This window comes from Podarcis vaucheri (genome assembly GCF_965113315.1).
Source record: "Podarcis vaucheri genome assembly, chromosome: 10".
Lineage (NCBI taxonomy): Eukaryota > Metazoa > Chordata > Lepidosauria > Squamata > Lacertidae > Podarcis > Podarcis vaucheri.
The window spans coordinates 3168231-3190341 of record NC_138748.1 but is presented as its reverse complement, the minus strand read 5'-3'; the positions used below and the strand labels follow the sequence as shown (position 1 = coordinate 3190341).

Below are 22111 nucleotides of genomic sequence, written 5' to 3'. Positions count from 1 at the left end.
TTGCTTGTGTATCCGTGCCTCTGCCACCTCCAGAGTTTTAGGGTTAATCCTTTGGGTGCTCAGACTGAAGCCTGAACCTTAGTGGTTTCTTATGGCAGAAAAATGTGTTTATAAATTTATATGGAACAGTTTCCTTCCCTGTGTCCAATATACCTCTGTCATGTTTTAGTGGCAAAGTTAAGAGAATGAACAACTTCATTTTGAACGTGCCAATTTTACTTAGCCAGGAAAAGGGCAAATTTGCCCAGTGATTCAGCTTTCCTAAAATTCGTAGCTGCTCCCAAATAATAAATTTGGATTATTCCCTGTACTATGAGATCTAAATTATTATGGAGCTGAATCCCAAGTTATTGAGTTGGTTTACAGTGCAATTCTATACACGTTCACTCAGAAATAAGCTCCACTGGATTCAGTAGGGCTCCTTTTCAGGAAAGATGATATAAAATTACAGCCTAAAGATTATTTGGGGCAGAGTATGTGGGTAAAACCTCAGTGCCTAGGACTTGCCGATCGCATGGTCGGCGGTTCGAATCCCCGTGGCGGGGTGAGCTCCCGTCGTTCGGTCCCAGCTCCTGCCCACCTAGCAGTTCGAAAGCACTCTTAAGTGCAAGTAGATAAATAGGGACCGCTTTATAGTGGGAAGGTATACGGCGTTTCCGTGTGCTGCGCTGGTGCTAGCTCGCCAGCTGCAGCTTCGTCACGCTGGCCACGTGACCGGGAAGTGTCTTCGGACAGTGCCGGCTCACGGCCTCTTAAGCGAGATGAGCGCGCAACCCTAGAGTCGGACACGACTGGCCCGTACGGGCAGGGGTACCTTTACCTTTACCTTTTTTTTCTTTAAAAATACTATTTACCATAGGTTATTCTATATTAACACTCATCCATTCAAAATGGTTTTGTCTTGTCTTGTAACTGGAAATTAAGCTGAATTGAGAGAGAAAATTTGAAAAAGTATTGAAAATGATTTTTTCAGGTGGGTTAATGCAAGTGTCACATTATCAACAAACAGACAGATCTTCATATCCTGTTTTACCAATAGAACCCCAGTAACTTCCTATTTGTTCCAATTTAAATTACTATTAGTTCAAAAACTAGAATAAATAATGAGGCCATCAAGTTTAATTGCACAACCAAGTAAATAAACACCATAAGATCTACAGAGGAAGGGTGGTATACTACTACTAATGATGATAAAAATAATAAGTCCTAACTGAATGGTCTGTTGGTTGCTGCTTCATTTCCTCTTGCCATGTGGCTGAAGCAATGGAGCTGCTCCATGTGAGGGAATAATTAATATATGAACTTTGGCTAAGATCATGAGAAAAGGTTGCAAAAGCATTCTTAGGTTGCAAAAGCATTCTTCCATTGTGTCCTGCCACTCACTCTATAAAATCTTCCTTCAGAATCCTTCACTGAAGAGAGGTGTAGCTCCTGCTAAAGTAAGATACATAGCATTGGATGCTTGGTCACTTGTGTTCTCCCAATTCTTCACAGGTTTGTAAGTGTATAATAATTTGGAAGCTGACACACATTACAGCATAAACTCTGTAAACTCTGGTTTGGGAATCACCAGGGGACCCATGTGCACTTTAAGATGACACAACAGACCACAGCAAAAATAACAGAGAAAAATAGTGACGAGGCAGAAGAGCCTTTGAAATCTCCATCACAGGGTGAGAAAGCAATGCTGTTTAGCATTTTAAATTAAAGCTTAAAATGAAGAGTTGCTTTCCTCTTCAAGTGGGACAAGCAGCTGCAATGAAAACCTTGGTGCGGTGTGTGGTTCTCCCTCATGCATGAATACAGTGTGTGGTTGCAACACAGCCGCTAAGACAACTTCAGCTTTAATCAGAAGCCTCTCAAATGCTCTTCCACTTAGTGGCCATATGGTATGAAAACATGATGAATAGCTTCCTTATTTGTTCCGAGGAAAGCAAAACCATCCTGATCCACACAGTCAACATAGTTCCAAGAGCCACTCAAGTAGAGGAGGAACAAGGTTAATGACTAGATGATCCCCAGAGTCCCTTCCAACTCGACAATGCTGTGAAGGTGTGTCAATTTTTGTTCAGTGTGGGGGAAATATCCTTAGACACATTCAGTAGCTTAATGGTATCCTGTGTGGTACATGAAGGAACATCATGTGCTGTTTGTAGTAGAAGCATCAGAAGTGGCAAAGACATATGCAGGGCATAAACCCCCATTCATCCGCTTCACAGGCTGCTCTGCCAGGAGAACAAACTCAGTGTTTACTTTCAAGCACTCCTGTACATTCCATAACTTGGGTGCTGCCAATGCGGCATTTCAGGACTGAAGTGGTAGTTTTGAACATGAATGTTTACACCTCAGTTCTGCAGCATTCAGATACATCTTCTCTTTTAGACTGCCTTGCCATTCTAGTCCTTCTCCAATCTCTGTCCCCTAGTTTTTGGTTATTTTCTGTTAAAACAGTAAACTTGAATGGATGACACTGAATTAGACTCTCATCTTCACTGGAATTACTTTATGGATAAAAAGCCTCATCAAATCCAGCATTCTTTTTTGTTATGTGTCCCAGTTATTGGATGCTCCCCCAGGGGACCTGCATGGAACACTGTTTTTGGCACCAGGTGAAGATATTTTTTATTTCCTTAGATCTCTCTCTGTCTCTCCCCCCCCCGCCCCAGTTTGGCTTCTCTGCTACTTTATCATTGATTGATTAGTTTATTTCATTGCTTAATGTTGCTCATTCCACAGCTTGCATGGAGGGAATATCTATCTATCTATCTATCTATATCTATCATCATCTGTCTGTCTGTCTGTCTGTCTATCATCTTTTATTCTCATCTTTTACTCTCTATCATATTTTACTCTCACCACCACAGATGTGATTTGAACACATATTTGTTGCTTTGTTTTCAGGGCACCGAAAATGGAGCTTAGGTCTTCCCCCTCAAGTTGTCTGAGAGCAAAGTGTCCAAGTGGACACACGTTTCTCTAGTCCAAGTGAAACATCATCAACCTCACTTGTTCCTGTTAAGATACTTAACTGTTAGCTCGACATTCATTTTTGGCAAAGAAACTGTTAGCTATAAATGCAGCCCATCGTGTGGGCTTTCTGGTATTTAAAGCATAGGAGCCAATTCCTAGGGGTCAAGGTCCCTTTGCGCCCCCCCCAAATATTTGAGGGGTCCCCCAGGGTTGATGGGCATTGCCATTCAAATGGTGTGTGTGTATGCTGTGTCATGGGATTAATTATGTGAGGCAGGGCATACCTGCCACCCAAATCATTTATTCAAGTTGGCAGCCCTGATTCAAGAGCCTGCTACCCTGGACACCAGTAAGTCAGCTGTTGAGGAGATTTTAATAAGAAACATTCAATAAATGGCATTGGTAGAGTGCACTAACATCACAATGTGATTTTGTTGCTGTTGTTTAGTCATTTAGTTGTTTCCGACTCTTTGTGACCCCAAGGACCAGAACACGCCAGGCACTCCTGTCTTCCACTGCCTCCTGCAGTTTGGTCAAACTCATATTAGTAGCTGTGAGAACACTGTCCAGACATCTTGTCCTCTGTCGTCCCCTCAATCTTTCCCAACATCAGGGTCTTTTCCAGGGAGTCTTCTCTTCTCATGAGGTAGCCAAAGTACTGGAGCCTAAGCTTCAGAATCTGTCCTTCCAGTGAGCACTCAGGGCTGATTTCCTTAAGAATGGAGAGGTTTGATCTTCTTGCAGTCTATGGGACTCTCAAGAGTCTCCTCCAGCACCATCTACATTACTCCATCAAAAAAGGAATCAGGTCTTCATAAAGACTCATTAGCAAAGCATCATCAGCATCATCATCCATATGGGACAGACATTTACACCCAGCCTCTGTTGTTTGCCTCCTCCAAGAAAGTGTATCCTGATTGTACTAAACTGTGGTAAGGCTCTATCCCGTCCACCTTCTTCCTGAAAATAGTGAGCTCATGAAACTCAATAACTTACTTTTCCATTCACCAGATGTGTTTTTTTCAGCAACTGTGCCTAGTACCTACTTTTTGCCTTAGGCACAAGTTCAGAGATGTGATGGGGTGGGGGAGAGGGAAAGATGTTACCTTCATGCCCTGCTGGTCACTACTGGAAACAGTTGGAAGCAGAGTACTGGATTTGGTGGTCCTTTGGTCTGATGCACAAGGTTCCTCACATAGTGAATTCAGTTGCAACTGAAACCTAGATGCAATCAGACACATATATTAGCTCTGCCACCACCCTGAAGTTGCAGCTGCTACTACCCTTGCCACCCAGGTGCTCTTCAGCAGTCAGACTGTTTCTTGCTTAAATCTCTACTTCCTCGTCACCATTTTTGCAAATAATATGTCTGGTTTCCATGAGTCTCCCCACTTTGCCTGGCTGTTCACAACTCATTCCCCGCTGGGTGTGTGTCTCAGAGCCAGCATGTTTGCTTCACACTTGTTCCTATGCTGAGTTTTCCATGCTCCCTTGAACCTGTCTCTGCAGCCAAGGCAGGAGCTCCCACGTCAGGCGCCATCCCAGGTTCCTCCTCTCTCTCTCCCCCCCCTCAGGGAAGAGCATCACTTTCTGCTTCATTTCCTAGAAAGAGAACAGGACTCTTTTTATTCTTTTTTCTGTGTGCAAAAGTCGCTGTGACATTCATTACTGTGCCGGCTGGAACACAGCAAAGATGAAGTGGAAGCAAGTGCTTTTCCGTTCCTGCCTCATGGCTTTAGTGCTTCTGATTGGTATGTATTATTTGCAATAATAACTACAAGGAAAGGCTGAATTTCAGCAAGGAATAATAGGGCAACAAATGGCAGTATTTGTCGGTTTAATGGGATGAGACTGTAGTTTTCCCATCAAATCACCAAATGCTAAAAGATATTCAGTTTCTAGCTACTACATCAGCAATACTGCTTTTAAGCTATGTCCAGGATATAGACTAAACCTTAGTGCATTTGCTATCCAAGGCATGTTAAGAAGAACAATTATCTTTGCCATGTTATAATATAGCAGGTAACAGTTTTAAAAAATCATCTGTGATTTTCTCCAAGATTCTGTACTTACTCTCACTAAATCCAAAACTGGGTTTATACTTCACCTTCTCTAGTTCTTGAAGAAGGTGGTGCCGTGGCTGTGGAGTCCAAGAAAGCAGCAGCTGGAGAACTCAGCAAGGAAAGTAAGTGGGGAGATTCAATTTTATTAATTAACTGGCTTTGGAAAGGGATAAGACAATATAAACAAGACACATATTTACTTTAAACATTTTTGAAAATGAATAACCCCCACCCATTTCTCACCAGTGGTCAGGCTCCCTTATTTTTCTACTTCCAGGTGTTAAAAAGGGAGTCTTCATGAAGGAATCAGATGCCTCTAACTTTTTCAAGAAAAGAGGCAAAAGATCTACCAAGTCCAGAGACGAGCTCAATGGTGAGACTGTTTGGAAGCTGTTTACGGAAAGCTGTGATTTATTTAATGTTCCTTTAATCTCTTGTTTTTTGGGCACATTCCTAAATTGTCTGCCACGCTGTGAAATATTTATTAACTGATCAGTGAAGATTAGAACAGGCTCCTTACTCTTCGATTTTCATATCGAAACACACATGTATGCAGTGGTCACCACTATCCATTTATCTGATTGAATACGACTACTCTAGAGTAATAGGCAGTGGGATGTCAAAGACTGGCACATGGGTGCGGAGGAGTGATAGTAGAAGGCAGCAGGAAGAAAAAATAAGAAAGTTTGCTTGTGTAAGTCAGTACTTGAAAAACTCTTTGTAGCTGGGGATTTTCATTTAATTTCTTAATACGCATATTTATTGGCTGCATTTCTAAATTAGCTAAGTTGTTGTTTGGAAACTGAAATGTATTTGAAAGTATGAGATGTTTCTTAATTAGTTTAAACCACATGGTGGTCCATTGGGGGACAGAGTGGGAGGTGCAGGGCATCCTGGTGAACTCAAGATACCTGAGTGCAATGCAGAGACCTGCTCTGTCTCCTTCTGCACTTTAGGGAAGAAGCTGAACAAGCACAGGCTTGGCCACATTCAGACGTTATTTGGCTGTTAATTCTCTTTGCCCTCATTGGAATTAGACCAGAGTAGTCCACAGATAAAAGTATTTGAATTTGTCTTTGTATATGGGGAGCAACTTTGGCCTTTTTGTGTTTGTCCCTGCCTTTTAATCTGTTGCCTTCTAATCTGTTACGCCAGTTGAGTACTGACAGGGTGTGCGCAGACAGCTTTGCGTGTCCCTTGCATTCTTAAGAAAAAATCTGACCCAAGTCGTATGCAAAAGCATGCAGCCAGGCAATTGAAAAGTTGCTTGTGCACTTTACTGGTTCTGCAAAAATGTGCAGAACCAATATGTCTATAACTAGACTCCATAATTCAAGAGTGTGCAGGAAATAGTTACACGCACATATTCAGAAGTAGTGGGTGTGGAAAGGGGAGTGACAGGAAATGATGACTGATCACCCCAATTTACTAGATTATCTCTGTTTTGGGAAAACCTGATTTTACAGAGGGGGAAAAGCACTGAGATTGGTGCTGTTTGATAGTCATGTGGACTATGCAGATTAAATGGGAAGACAGCTGCAAGCACACCAGAAATCTGGGGTGGGCAGGCCCTGCAAGACCAGATTCAGCCCCCCTTGGTAGAACCCTAAACAGCATTCATAGAAATGCACACCTGACTTCATTTAAAGTAATTATTTAAAAAGTACTGTCAGCGATTGATCTTGCCTTCTAGAAACCAGGGCTGGCTCAAACTGATTTGTCACCCCTGGGCAGGCAGCATTTTGCATCCCTGACTCCTGCAGTTTTTGTCATTAGCTTAACAACACAAAGGGAGTTGTGTGCAGCACTTTCCCAGGGCTAGCAGGCAAAAACATGCCTGGAGCGTTTGGGGCAAGCAGCCAGACTTGCACACAAAGGATAGAGTTGGCACCCACTCTGAGGACGGCCCCTCCTGCATTTCATTTTCTCACCACTCCCAGGACATTTAACAGCTGGAAGTGACCACCAAACATGACCCCTCTCAACATAGAACTTGACTGAGACAATAATAAAGACATCACATTGTGATCACATTGTGCATCACATTGATGGAGCACTTAAAATGCAGGAAACAAAAGCCAAACGTGGTTGATCCAATGTGTCGCATGCCTTTCCAAAGTCAGAATTCCTTTATTGGCATCCCTCCGCCACTGCTTGCTACCCTCAACTCAACAACCCATAATACTTAAACTGAACAACAAAAAATACACAGGATCCTTGCTTCTTGGCACCCATCAAGAGTTAATGGAGCGTGCCTCCAGGGCTGAAACCAAACTGCTGGAGAATCACAGCACCCTCTGTGGCTGCAGAGACAGATAACTTGTACCTGCTGCCTCCCGCATTCTTTTTGCTGCATTTGCAAGACCCAAGTGACCTTTCTGGGGCGCAAGCCTGGGCTGTATGGAGGTCCTGGGCTGCCCATGTCCCGGCTAAAATGGCCGCTGTTTCTTTAATGCGAATAAAGCTGGGTCAGCATGACTCAGCGGTCTGCACCAAGTTGCATATATAAGTGAGAAATGTTAGTTTGGGCTGTGGCTGGTGTTTGGGTTGGTTGGTGCTGGTGTGTATAGTTATTCAGTCGTGTTTTGCACAAGGACTTTTAAGAATAAAACTCTGCAAGGATATTCTCGTGGACTCTTTTTGTGCCGACAAGGAGGCTGAGAAGATAAAGGGAGGTCAGAACCCTTTCCTTCTTTTTTTGCTTTTTACAAACACTGACAGGTTATGGGCCCAGTGTTTCTGAGCATGTGCAGAGTGCAAAACGACTAACAGCATTTCAGCAAGGAGCTGGTGAGTCCTGGTGGTGTACGGAGACAGTGGCTGTGCGTTGGAGCAGTTGGTGGCAAGCTGTAACTGTCTGCAGTGACGCTGGAGCGGCTAGGATCTGAGGATCAGGAAAGCACTCAGCGTCGGCTACTGGAACAGTTTGAACTGCTAGAGGACCACAGTAGGCGACTCACAGAGCGGCTACACCAGTTGCAGAGCCAGGCGGGACCTGAGGGTCAACAGAGGCAGCAGCTAGAAGCCGGTGAGTGCCAGCCAGGACTGTCCAGTCGGACTCTAAAGAGAGAGTCAGGAGAGATTGCTGGAGGCCCTACAGAAGGGGCTCAGCAAGCACCAGCAGAGATGGCAGATTTCCAGTCTTCCCAAGTTGTAAATATTGGGGGAGGCATCCCTTTTGAACTTCTCTCAGAAAACAACTGGCTGAGTTGGTCAATTAAAATGCAGCAGTTGTTAAGGAGAGATGGACTATGGGACTGTGTTGAAACTGAGGTTTTGAGACGGGACTCTGCTGAGAAAAAACAGCTGGATGAAAGGGCCCGTGCCCAAATTATGCTGTGTTTGAGCAACTCTCAGTTATTGCATGTAGCAAATGCCAGCACAGCGTTTGAGTGCTGGAATTTATTAAGGGCAATGCATGTCAGAGAAACTGCTGGAACTATAATTTCTCTGACCAGAAGGCTGTTCAGGACTGTTATGAAAGAAGGTGAGAGTTTGGCAACTCATCTTCAAACGCTGAAATCTCTGTTTCTTCAACTACAACAGAGAGGTAAGCGTTATGATGAGACTGACCAAACCTACATTATCCTTTCAAGTTTGCCTGAAAGCTGGTTGCCTGTGATTAACAGCATGGAGAGTATGCATCCCCGAAATCTGACCCTTGAGTATGTGGTTGGCAGATTGACCGAAGAAGCAGAAAGAAGGTCAGATAGACAGGCTAAACTCCAAGAGCGGAGGAGTTACAGCAAAGGGGGCCAGCAGCAGAATCTGCCAATGGAGCAACGCCAAGGTTTGGACTTGGCCATGGCGGTGAGGAGGTGCTATAGATGCAACCAACCTGGGCATCTCCAACGTCAATGCAGGGCAAGACTTCCAGGAGACGACGTGGAGCAGAGACAGCAATCGACGCAGAAACATAAGCAGAAGGGGTTCTCTTCAGGAAAGAAGAACACGCGTTCTGCTCAGTTTGTGTCTGCATTTTCTCGAGAGGAGAGGAAGATACCTCGAGGAACATGGTTGCTGGACTCTGGCAGCAGCAGGATTATCTGCAACAGTCGGGAGGACTTTAAGACCCTGGAGAAGCCAGCTGATGGAAAAGACTCAATTTATCTTGCTGATGGTCGTAGAAGCAAGACTGATGGCCAGGGAACATGTTTCCTGCAGTGCTTGAACACTAATCTACCAGAGACTCTGTTTGTCAGCAGTTTGGACTATTGTTTACTGTCTATAAGCTGTTTGATTAAAGCAGGGTATAGTGTTAAGTTCATGCAGGATGGCTGTCTGATAAAGAATGGAACTCAGGTATGTGGCCATGCAAAGATGGAAAATGGGTTATATGTAATGCAGGACAAGCCTGTTAAAGCAGCCCAGGTGGTTCAGGATAATTTGCCAGTTCATAAGGGGTGTGTACATGAACTGCACAGAAAACTGGGTCACGCCAATTTCCGTGTGCTTTCAGAAATGCAAAAGGTGTGCAAGAACCTAAAAGTAAATAGCTGTAACTGTTTCCTAGATTGCAATGTATGTAAAATGGCCAAATCTAAGAGGAAGCCTGTGGCTTCTAAAAGCGACAGAGTATCTAAAGAGGTTTTAGAACTTGTCCATTGTGACGTGATAGGCCCTTTTCCACAGAAGACTGAAGGGGGCGCCAGATATGCTTTTCTGGTAATAGATGACAAATCACGTTTTAGTTGGCTGTTTTTGTTAAAGCAGAAATCTGAGTGTTTCCCCACATTCAGAGAATGGGTTGCCCAAGCTGAAAAGCTCTTCGCTCGGCCTGTTGTGCAGCTGCAAACAGATAGGGGCGGAGAATTTCTGAACAAACAATTTGGGGCATGGTTGCGACGTAAGGGGATCACCCATCGTTTGACTAACCCTTATAGCCCTGCTGAAAATGGTCTGTGTGAAAGACGTGGGGCTGTGATACAGTCAGTAAAGGACTGCCTGCTAATGGATGCAGGATTAGGTCACAACCATAGGCTGTGGGGTGAGGCTTTTCTGACCGCGAACTTTTTGATTAATAGAACCTGGTCTAGCTCCATAAAAGATATTCCATATCGTGTGTTGTTTGGTAAAGAACCAGAGTGGACAATGCTCCATAATTGGGGTTCTTGGGCACATGTAAACATTCCCAAAGCTCAGCGCCAGAAAGGGGGCGCTAGAGCGCAGAAACTGCGGTTTGTGGGATACCAGTCTTATGGCAAAGGGTGGCGTTTCAATTTACGCCCAGGACGCGTGGTTCTGTCACGAAGTGCAGACTTCGCTGACCAGGACAGATGGACTGCGATCCATGCCAACCCTGACTGCCTACTGCCCCTGCAAGTAAGAGAAGAGGCTCCTCCTCAGCCATTGGCAACACAGGAGCAGAATGAGGAGGAGGAGGAACAGATTTCCCCAAAAGATGTGGCAATAGATAATACTTCTCCAGAGGAAGAGGAAGAAGAGCCAGAGATAAGGGGGGAAGAAGAAGTAGTTGTGCCTAGACGCTCCCAGCGTTCAAACAAGGGTGTACCTCCTCAACGTTTGACCATAGGAGGAGTGAGAGTATGCAATGTGAGTTGTGTGGAACCACAAAGTTATAATGAAGTCTTAGACTTACCCCCTGGGGAACGTGCTTTGTGGGAACAAGCTATGAAAGAAGAAATGGACTCTTTTAAACGTAACAAAGTGTTTGAGGTCATAATGCCGCCACCTGGTGGCAGAGTGGTGTCATGCAAGTGGGTTTACAAAAGGAAGACCCTTGCATCTGGGGAACCACGTTTTCGAGCCAGACTAGTAGCCAGAGGGTTCACTCAGATTAAAGGGGAGAGTTATGATGAAGTGTTTTCTCCCACGGTAAAGAGTGAAACTTTTCGTTTAATGCTTTCCATTGCTGCTGTAAGACAACTAGCAGTGCACCATTTTGATGTTGATGCTGCATATCTGCATGCAAATTTAGACCATGAAGTGTTAATGAGACAACCCCCTGGGTTTGAAGAGGAGAATGGTGCAGTCTGGCGTTTGAAAAAGGCTGTTTACGGTCTCAAACAAAGTGGAAGGTGTTGGAACCAGTGTTTAAATGAAGTCCTTGTAAAACTTGGTTTTAAAAGGAGTGTGGCTGATCCATGCTTGTACACCAAGGGGACAGGCAACAAATATCTAATGCTCTTAGTCTTTGTTGATGATTTGCTTGTGGCAGGGAGTTCCACAGATGAGATCCAGAAGCTCACAAGCCAACTGGAAAAGAGGTTTAAGCTTAAAGCCTTAGGGCCTGTAAGCAATTACTTGGGAGTAGAAGTAAGGCAGGAAGCTGATGGAAGCTTCCTATTGAGCCAGAAAGAGAAAATTCTTCATTTAATAGAGCAGTTTGGCATGGAAAACTGCAAGCCAGTTCAGACTCCCATGACACCAGATTTCCCAAAGACAGTGTGTGATGATGAATTTGATCAGCCTGAGTTGTATCACTCAAAAATAGGATCACTGTTGTATTTAAGCCAGTGGTCAAGGCCAGACATTGCATGTGCTACAAATGTTCTGAGCCAATGTGTATCTAAACCCAGTACTGCTGATTGGTGTGCTTTGAAAAGGCTTATCAGATATCTAAAGGGGACATTAAATGTATGTTTAAAGATATCTAGTACACAAGATTAAAAACTAGAAGTATTTGTTGATGCGGACTGGGGAAGCTGTGTAGCTACTAGAAAATCTACAAGTGGAATGGTTATGATGTTTGCCAATTCCATAATTGGGTGGAGGTCAAAGAAACAAGGATTTGTTGCGACCTCATCCTGTGAGGCAGAATATGGGAGCCTGTCGCTAGCATGCAATGAAATCATGTGGTTTATACAGATACTAAAAGATCTAGATTGTAAAGTAGATTTGCCTATCCAAGTGTATGAAGATAGCCAATCGTGCATTGCATTAGCGGGCTCGGAAATAATGAAATCCGCATCAAAACATATTGCTATCCGTCATGCGAATGTGAGAGATTGTGTACAGAATGAGGTAATCAAACTGGAGTATTGTCAGTCACAAGATAATATTGCTGATTTGTTTACCAAGCCTTTGCCAGCAACATGCCATAATGAATTGATGACAAAACTGGGTTTATGTATATAATGTATTGTTGTATTGTTGTAATGTATTGTTTCTGTTGGGGTTTTTCACATTTAAGAAACAGAAGGGGTGTCCCGGCTAAAATGGCCGCTGTTTCTTTAATGCGAATAAAGCTGGGTCAGCATGACTCAGCGGTCTGCACCAAGTTGTATATATAAGTGAGAAATGTTAGTTTGGGCTGTGGCTGGTGTTTGGGTTGGTTGGTGCTGGTGTGTATAGTTATTCAGTCGTGTTTTGCACAAGGACTTTTAAGAATAAAACTCTGCAAAGATATTCCCGTGGACTCTTTTTGTGCCGACAAGGAGGCTGAGAAGATAAAGGGAGGTCAGAACCCTTCCCTTCTTTTTTTGCTTTTTACAAACACTGACAGCCCAGTCGACAAAACCCCCCTTTCAGCCTCTCTGGTGGGGTCCAAAGGAAAACAGAGCAAGTCTTCTGGCACCAGCTGGGCTGCAGGAGTTGCTGGAAGGAGGCACACCAGGCGCCATCCAGCCGTCTTACACAGGATCCCTGAAACAGTGTTCGTTCTCCTTTTGAATACTTTTGACTTCCTTGATTAAGAGCAGCTGAGTGGTGCAGCTGGGTGCAGTGCCTTGGACAGGTCAGAAATCCTCACCCTCATCTAGTAGGATCTTCCTACAAGATAGTGCAGGCTAGCAAGAGAGGAAAGTTTCCATTCCCTCTTCTGAGAACCTCACTCAGAGCAGAGGTGTGTCTCTCCGTTGGGCATCTTATGCAATCTATAGAATCCAGTGGTAAAGCTTTTTCTGGACTGTACTACTGCAGAATGCAGTTATGGGTTTGTGGGTTTATTATTCCCCACTCTTTTTACTTAAAAGCACAACAGCACCCAGCATTATCAGGGACTTGGGGAGGTTAGGCTGAACTTTTCTCCCTGAGATGCTACTTTTCTACACATGGGGTGTTTTCTGTGGGGCAGCAGGCAGCCAAAGAAACAAAGACCTTAGAATATCGAACAGCAGTGAACTTTTCTGTTGTTAATTGCACTTTCTGTTAATGATGGGGAGATGAAGGGCATGGGTAGATTTCCTCAAGTGCAGGTATTCCAAACTCACAGAATCACCACCAGAGGCACCAAAAGGCCACCCAGTGCTAAGTCCCTGACTCAGAGTGGAACCACTCACACCCCGGACTCACTCAGATTACCCCCCCCCCCACAGCCCAGAGCAAATTATGTTGATAACAGAGCACAAGGGTACAGAAGATTTTGCAGACCAAGAACCTCATGAAGATGAAAGTGAATAATGCAGACTAGCTGCTTGCTGCAAGCAAAATAAAGTGACTAATTTTGAGGCTACAAAACATCACCAGTTTGGATTCTTTTTGCCTATTTAGTCTAAAAAACACGTTAATTCTTGCTACTTCAAGGGGTGGGCTTTTGCACTCCTTTTTAGCTGGATTAACTCTTAAATAGTTGGGGTTAATCCAATAATTGGATAGCATTAATAAATGTTATTTTTCTGTTTTAAAATAGAAAAGCATTTCGAGACTTGCAGGTGGCATGTGAGCTGCAGGCTTTCCATTCTTGCTCTATAGTTAAGCACTCGAAGGCTTACAGTTAAGGGAGATTTATAGGACATTTATATTGAAGTGGCTCAGTGCAACAAGAGCAAAGCATCCCCCAGTCCCTTTTCAGGCCTGCTGGCTAATACTCTGCTCATCTTCCAATACAGCCGAGACCCGCCAGATGCTGGCTGCTGACGAACAAAGGAGGGAATACTATGAGGAGCAGAGGAACGAGTTTGAGAACTTTGTTGAGGAAGAGCGTGATGGTAAGACCTCAGGGTTTAGCCACAGAAGCAAAAGGGGTGTCATGTGTTTTCCATGCTTTGGGTGCACACTTGATCACTGCAAGCGCCACACGCCACAATGTAGAAAAATGCATGTGCTGATATCCTCGCAATCTGCGGGGGACAATGGAGAACAGCAAGGTTTGGGGAAGTGCCACTGTACCCTTTAAAGCAGAGGTGATGAACCTCTGGCCAAGTCTGGATGGCTGCAGTTGAACCACCTGTGCCCTAAATAAAAACCTCATGGAGTCTTCCTTAGCTTGTGAATTCTGGCTTGCAGTGACGACAGAAGGTTTCTTGTGAAATGCAAGTGATGTTAAGAAAGAGAACTTTCTTTGCTTTCAGGATACTGTTGCAAAAGTCTCCATTTCATGAGATCCTATCTGTAGTTTTGAAGAGAATTGTTCTTAACATGTGAGTTACTTAATACCACTAGGACACACACAACAAACTCCTTCTTGTCTCAGGTTGCCAATTGTTCTGATTTTGTGAGCGTCGTTCAGCAGAGGACAAGCATGTATTGAATATTTTTTTAAAAAAGCAAACCCTGAAAGCATATTCAGAGGGAGGCAGAAACAGTTTGGGAAACGTGTACTAAATATGGAAATGATCTTTCTAAACTGTGGCACACGCTGCTCAAGAGCCGTTGGGTCCCCGGATCCTGTGCAGAGGCTGGTAGCCACTTTGTCAGCCAGGCAGGTGTGGCAGCTCTGATCCAATTCCCTTTCAAAACAAGTATTTGGATGGAATTTTCCAATACTGTCATCTGAACGTAGCCCTTTTTCAGGCCCCATAACAAAATGCTTTGCATTTCCTGCCCCAGCATAGCACAAGCCCTCCAACATTCCCCTGATGAAAATAAGTACATTCAATTCTACATCAGTACAACTGCTAGTTAGTTGGATTTATTGATTTGGGGTTTCCTTTCCCCCCCTCTGGCTTCCCTAAATGCACTTCATAAGTTCAAAGATTTCTGTGCTTAAAATACTGCAGTCTTGTGTGTTTCTTCTAATAACTTTTGTACTTGACCAGGAGAAAATGCTCAGGCAGTGGTTCTGATGTAGAATAGAATGTCCCTATTTTCATCTGAGAAACGTTGGAGGGTATGATAAAAATCATGCTATCAGTTCCATCTTGGTTGGTGCTCAGCACTGACTGAAGGCCTCACAGTTGTTTTTAAATGCATAGGAAACCTAGTGGGAAAGCAAAACCCCCAAACGTGAGGTACTCAACAAGCCAGAGATGCCTGTGTAGCTAAAACAAATCCTGGTGAAATCCCCAACGCACCATCTAGTTCCACCTTTTGAGATGGATTTGAGGATGTGGACAGGACACAGCTTAACCACAGTCCTCTTGACCGGAGTTTAGCTGTGAGAGGGGATCCCCACTTCTTTGAAGGAGGCAAGCCCCCTCTGAGCCCAGGGGGGTATTAGATAACTAGCTCTCAATTGGGGGGGGGCGCAGTAAGTTGATTGAGAGGGTGGTGGGTGGACAACTGCCACTTGGATGAAGCTGAGTAGCCAGATACATTTAAGCTTCTTGTTAAAATGGGAGAATTAAATTCAGCCGACTCACTCTTTTTAACACAAGTCCAACATATCATTCCCAAGGGTGATTTTTGGCTGACTTCCTTTAAACGACCCGGTCCCATTATCTGCTTTGGAAACTTCCCTCCGTTTCAAAAGTACGGTAATATGTTGTGCAGCATGTTGAGGAACTTAGTCCAAACCTTCTTCATTGCAAAGAACTAAGCAGGGCTGTGTGGTTTTTTGGATTCTGATTTAATTTAATGTAGTAACAGTTCCTCAAGAAATACAAGTTACATCATGGTTTCTAGCATAACACGGAGGGGCTTCAGAAACCCCAAAGAGAGTAAAAAAATCCGTCTGAATTGTTGCCTTGTGCTTTGCTTGCTCCTCAGCCACAAATGAAAGTACTTCTTCCTATACATATTTTCCCCTACCTAGTAAATCATGTTGCTTTTAACCACCACATCATTTCCTACCATTTCCACATTTGGCAGGAAATGCAAATATGGGAGGAAGTTTTCCATCAAATTTTGTTCTCTGGAATTCCAAGTGCAGCCCCAGCTGAATGCTGCTCTTTGCATCAAGCGTGCCTGCCTGGTGTGTCAGTACATCCAGATATTTTTCCAGAGCTGCCCTTTCCCTGTAATGGTGGATACTCTTGACATACGCTGATACTGCCAGATTTCTAGATATTCTGAAGCTGGAAAAGGGGAGATTCATCTTACCCTCAGTTTTTACTTCTTAAGCGGCACATTCCTCTGCTTGTCTCCTCAGATGTAAGCAGGGCAGGAATTGGATATGCAAACCTTAGAAGATGAGAGCATGCACATCAAATTGTAATGTCTGCTGTCCTTATTGAAAAGGGTAGTTTTAACTTGGTATACAATAGTTAAAGATAATTAATGTAAAATCTCAAAATTGGAAGACCAGGAAATCATAAATAATGAAGAGCCTCGTTGGTTTGAAGACCTACAAATAATGTATGTTTAAAAGCTGCAAGATTTCATTTAGAAAAAACAAAACAAAACATACCACTGGCAATATTTTGTATCTTTTTTCTTTTCCAATTAATATATTTTCTTTTCCAATTAATATATTTCTGTAAGGAGTAAGAAATAACTTTTAATCTTCTATTGTGACCCTACCCAGTCATACAGAAATATTGAAAATATTAGATATTTAATTTATAGACTCACAAATATTAATAGATTCGGAACCTATGACACTTTAATTGACCTACAAAATGTCTTAGGCCCTATTAGGAGTTATTTTCTTACATGATGAGTACTGCAAGGATGCTAAATATCAGAGATCAGAAATTCCATTTCAGTTAGAATAAAGATTAGGTCTATCTCTGTTGGAAAACAAAGTACATCTTTGTAGACCCTGTATGGGGATTTACTATAAAAAGGTCCTAGATAAAATCCAGACAATGTCTGCTAAGAGAAGAGGCACCATTAGCATAGGAGGCAGCAGGCTTTGTGACCTCCACTCTGCCGGAAATTTTCACGGATCCCCAACTGTTCCACCCCCCCACCGACTCCTAACTTCCCCTCTCTACAACCCCCCCCCCATTGAATTGTCATGGATCCTCTCTTGTAGACAGTTTTATAAATATACAAAAGGAGTTTCCCCCTGAGGTGAACAAGCAACAAGCAAACCTAACCAAACCAGAACGTGGGTCATGTTCACCACCAATGATTTAATTTTACTTCTCTTCCCTCTACAGAGCAGGATGAGAGAAGCCGAGAGCAGATTGAGCAATGGCGCCAGTACCATTATGACGGTCTCTACCCACCGTACCTATATAACCGGCACATTGTCTAGGGCAGAAAGGAAGAGCGGGGAACACAAAACAATGAAAATGGGAAATCCCTGCTGAGCGTGCGAGTGGCAGGACTGCCAGCAAGGCAAGATAGATGAAGTCATGGAAGCATGACTGATCCCCTCTCCATGGAACCTGTTTCACCAGGGCTTCAGCTAGTATCGAGTTGGCTCATAGGTGCTGCTTTGCTTTGTATCATGAAGCGCTGGTACGCCACCACCTCCAGTCCTTGGAGCAAAGGCCAAATCGCTGCGGGCAAAAGGGGATCTTTTAGACCTGTGCCTATCTGAACAAGGGAGCAAAGGGAAGCGAAACCCCTGCTTAGTCCAGCCCCCTGGCAGGAAGACTAACCACCTCCTCAGTCACCAGCCTGACGCTAACCCCTCCGCCCCTGCTGATCTGCTTTGGGTGTGTGTCCTGCAAGTGTGTGCCTGGAATGTGGAGGGGCCACTGTTGCTTGCAGCCCTGGGCTGGTCAAGGCTGCATGTGGTCTTGGGCCAAAAAAGGTCGACCAAACTTTATATTAGAGCAAATGCATAAAATAAGCACTGTATTTTGATAGGGGCATTGGAAAAAAAAACCCCAATGCCAGCTTGTGCTGTATCTGTTTCAAATGATTTTAGAATATGTAGCAAAGAACATTGTATTTGTTTATTAAAAATATATTAGCCTCTTGCAATCACTTTTCTTAGTTTATATATTTACTATTACATTTATTTCCTGCCTTTCCTCAAGGTGGCCTGTATGGTTCTTCCCCTCTTATCTTCACAGGCTAGGCTGAATTCCATGGTTCCCCAGGATTTTCCCAGGTCCAGCACTCCAACTACACCACTAGAGTTGCGGCCAGTTAAAGATTTTACGATTCAGGGTGTGAGGTATCTTTAGTTTTGCACTTCACATACTGGTGGCAAGATTAACTTAGGATTCAAATGAAATATTGAAAGTGACTTATCACTTCTCCTAGAGGACGTGGGTGCCGCTTGGGCTTGCCGATCAAAAGGTCGAATCCCCGCGACGGGGTGAGCTCCCGTTGCTCGGTCCCTGCTCCTGCCTGCCTAGCAGTTCAAAAGCACCTCAAAGTGCAAGTAGATAAATAGGTACCGCTTTGGCGGGAAGGTAAACGGCGTTTCCGTGCACTGCTCTGGTTTCACTTAGTCATGCTGGCCACATGACCCGAAAAAACTGTCTGCGGACAAACGCCGGCTCCCTCGGCCTTTAAATCGAGATGAGTGCCACAACCTCAGGGGTCCCTTTACCTTTATTACTTCTCCTACAAACTCTAGCCTAGCCTTCTCCCTGACATCCTCATTTTCTATATGCAGCGAGGTTCTCTGGACGGAGGTGCATTCTTTAACCTGCATCGTGGTTCTGCAGAAAGAAAAATGTAAAAGCCGTTATCTTTCTGTTATGCAAAATAGACACAGATTTGTTTTCAGGTGCATAATTTATGTCCTCCTTCTTTGCAAGTCCCTGCAGTCCCACACCCCACCAGATGAGCTCGAGGGCAGCTTTGAAGTTTTCGCAGGGCACATGGGAAAGCCTGTGTTTGCTGTCCTAAGGGCTGGAAATGTCATTTATACCAAATCAAACACACAAACTCTCAGCTTCACGACTTTCTGCAGCTAATAACAATCCACTTCTGTGGCTTTTGGGGAGCATTGCAGAGTACACCAATGTCTACCTAGGCCTGGGCACAGCCTGCTCAGGCCCCCAACAAAAGTTGCTCCCAGCTATCCCACCCCGTCTTCAGCCAGGGCTCTTTGAAAAACGGGAACCAAAAAAACAGCTGACTTTAAGATGGCTGCACCATTTCAAGCAAGCAGACACAGCAGCATTTCCATTTATTTATGAAGGCAGCCTTTGATTAAGCAAACTGCTGTAGTGGAATTGCTGACAACATCCATGCGTGGGGCCCAACGTGAGTGGCTTCGCAGTGTCTCCTGCCAAACGTCCCATCAACATGACTCACCAACAACAGCGCCAGCCAAGCACACAGAATTAGGCACTATTCACTGGGATAGAGAAGTGTCCTATGAAAATGTCCACCATTATCAAGGCTTGAATGCTTCAGTAGCTGCACCACGAAGGTCCCACTTCAGTTAGTAATCAAAGCTGGCAGGGTTTTCACACACAGTGTTAGTTTTGCTACAGGTGCTTTTAGATGCTGTCTATGCACATACCTACATTTTCAAGAGACTTTTTATTATTATTTAACACTTAATGAGACAAAGCAAGTGTGTGAAAAGTTAAGACTGTTAGGTGTTCCAAGAGCAACAGAAAGTAATCCTCAAATCCAGGGCAACTGTGGAGCACCAAATGACAACAAAGTTGTTAATGGAAGGGTTAGGATTCATCTTTGAATATGGGAGCTTGGCAGTTGGCGTCTGGAAAATAACCCAGTGGATAAGCAAACATTTCTTACCTAGGAATTCCATTAGTAGCTGGCCTGCTACTTCTTCCAGCAAGAAAACAACGCAGCCCCTTACAAAGCACATTTTTAACATACTGCATCAAAGTCCAGTCACGTTTATCCTAATGGTTTGAAAGAAATGCCAAGCCAGAAACTTCAAAGGCCTTTATATTACTCTCCAAAGCAGGCACATTGCTCTTCCTTCACTAGAACAATTCCCCCAGGCTTGAGGATCTCCACCTGCAATTCATCTCAGCACCTTGTTTTTCATGATCTCCACTCACAATCCTCTTAATCCCAGTGTCTTCTGCAGCAACATCCCTCAGGCAATTGCAAACACAAGAAGAAAATCAGAATCAATGGCTAGTGCTGAATATCCTGCAAAGTGCATGACTAGACAGGCTGGAGAGCGATTTTAAAATCAGCCATCTCCCAGGGCTAATTCAGGAGGTTTTTAAAAAATGGGTTTGTCAAGTATAGGAAGAGGCTCTTTTTCATCTCTGTACCTTAGGTGTGTGCATGAAAGGGAATGCCTTTCTTCGTTCCTCCTCCTGAGGTTAGACACAAACCAGCAGTTGCCTTAATGCCTCCTCATTGTAAGATGATGTTGTATCTTGGAGAAAGCCCTTTTAAATGACGGTGTTGCAGATTTCAGCAGATTTGCTCAGATTCCACCAAAAGAGATCTGACATAGTCAATAAAATGATGCTAGTGGGAAACTTCTCAGCTGAAATCATTCAGCTGTGGTATCACATCTAAACAGTGAATGAATTATGACTGCTGATGTACATTGCCCATAAAACAATATAAAACCAGGGCCATTCCTCCTTTCGCCTCTTCACGTTTGCTGAAGACTTGCTGCATTTTTTAAGCATGTTAAGAAGGATGATGTTATTAAATTCTTGGACAGTTAAATGTCAAACTATCAGCCATAGACAAAAAAACCACCCCAGTCTTCAGCCAATTATGGTAAAGGTAAAGGGACCCTGACCATTAAGTCCAGTCGTGGCTGACTCTGGGGTTGCAGCGCTTATCTCAATTTACTGGCTGACGGAGCCGGCATACAACTTCCGGGTCATGTGGCCAGCATGACTAAGCCACTTCTGGCGAACCAGAGCATGGAAACACCGTTTACCTTCCCGCCGGAGTGGTATCTATTTATCTACTTGCACTTTGACGTGCTTTCAAACTGCTAGGTTGGCAGGAGCAGGAACCGAGCAACGGGAGCTCACCCCGTTGCGGGGATTTGAACTGCCAACCTTCTGATCGGCAAGCCCAAGAGTCCTAGTGGTTTAGACCACAGCGCTACCCGCGTCCCATAATTATGGTACAGTGGTGCCTCGCAAGACGAAATTAATTCGTTCCGCGAGTTTTGTCGTCTTGCGATTTTTTTCGTCTTGCGAAGCACGGTGTCGGAAAAGTTTTGGAAAAGCTTCAAAAATCACCAAAGTCTTCAAAAACCTCAAAAAAGGCTACCACACCGTGTGCTATGAGTTGCTCCTTGAAGTCAAGTCGCAACTGTATTAACGGTGTTAAGAAAAAGGAAACAAACTTGCAAGACGTTTCCATCTTGCGAAGCAGCTCAAAAAACAAAAAACCCTTTCGTTTTGGGAGTTTTCTGTCTTGCGAGGTACCACTGTACTTGAGGGCAAAGCAAGTCATTCTGCCTCGTTCAAAACTTCCAAAAGAAAGAGGCAGGGGAAGTAAGAAACTCAAAGCACCTCAACACAGAATTTTATGGGTGTTTATTGTAAAGAATCTATGTTGGGCTGTTTAGGCCCAATGCTGCATATACACCAGACTCCAATACAACCTGGTGACATTTTCAATCACAGCACTGTGGTTAATGGTTAAGATATTTACCGTTTTCAAGAGATTCCAGTAACAATAAGATGCCAAGAAACTGTACGCCACTGGTTCACTAAACAAAATACACTAGTGATTGAAGGAAACACTTTTGATATTCGCAGTACATATGGGCACAATTGAAAGGGAAGCAAATTAATTAGCGATAACTGATGAATAGATAAGAACGTTTCTAAGCCACATCTCAAAGTCCCTCTCTACATAATGTCACAAGGGAAGACAGAAGAGCCAACTTGGCATACATTCAGAAAAAAGTCCTTTGTTTTATGAGGTTTTAGCTCCATTTCACACAGCCGTATCTTCTAATTTGGGGGATTCCATTGTTTCTTGCTGTGTTTAATAAGAAACCTTATAGCCATTTGGAGAGAAGAAATACAGGTTTTTCTGACTGCTTCCACAGAAGATCATGTTTTTGCAGCAGACCGTTCACAGTCTGAAACAGCCTGTACCCCTCTAAACTATTGATAAAAGATTCCAGCCCAAATTTAGAAGAATTTTTAAACGTTAAGCTAGATAAAAAAGTTTTAAAAGCAAAGGCAATA

The 22111-nt window shown here is 43.8% G+C and overlaps 1 protein-coding gene across 1 annotated transcript; it reads left to right on the top strand.

The window, feature by feature from the left end:
* The first annotated feature begins 3190 nt into the window (after positions 1 to 3190).
* Positions 3191 to 18532, top strand: UCMA (upper zone of growth plate and cartilage matrix associated). Its single transcript, XM_082240190.1, has 5 exons — positions 3191 to 4721; positions 5087 to 5155; positions 5311 to 5406; positions 13823 to 13921; positions 17198 to 18532. The coding sequence occupies exons 1-5, from the start codon at positions 4664 to 4666 to the stop codon at positions 17293 to 17295; spliced, it is 420 nt and encodes a 139-aa protein (XP_082096316.1). The 5' UTR covers positions 3191 to 4663; the 3' UTR covers positions 17296 to 18532.
* Positions 18533 to 22111: the final 3579 nt, after the last annotated feature.

Excerpts from the sequence above, each read along its gene's own strand:
- UCMA (XM_082240190.1), top strand. The coding sequence starts at position 4,664 with ATGAAGTGGAAGCAAGTGCTTTTCCGTTCCTGCCTCATGGCTTTAGTG. Across the intron at positions 4,722-5,086 it reads GGCTTTAGTGCTTCTGATTG|TTCTTGAAGAAGGTGGTGCC; the intron begins GTATGTATTATT and ends CACCTTCTCTAG. Across the intron at positions 5,156-5,310 it reads TGGAGAACTCAGCAAGGAAA|GTGTTAAAAAGGGAGTCTTC; the intron begins GTAAGTGGGGAG and ends TTCTACTTCCAG.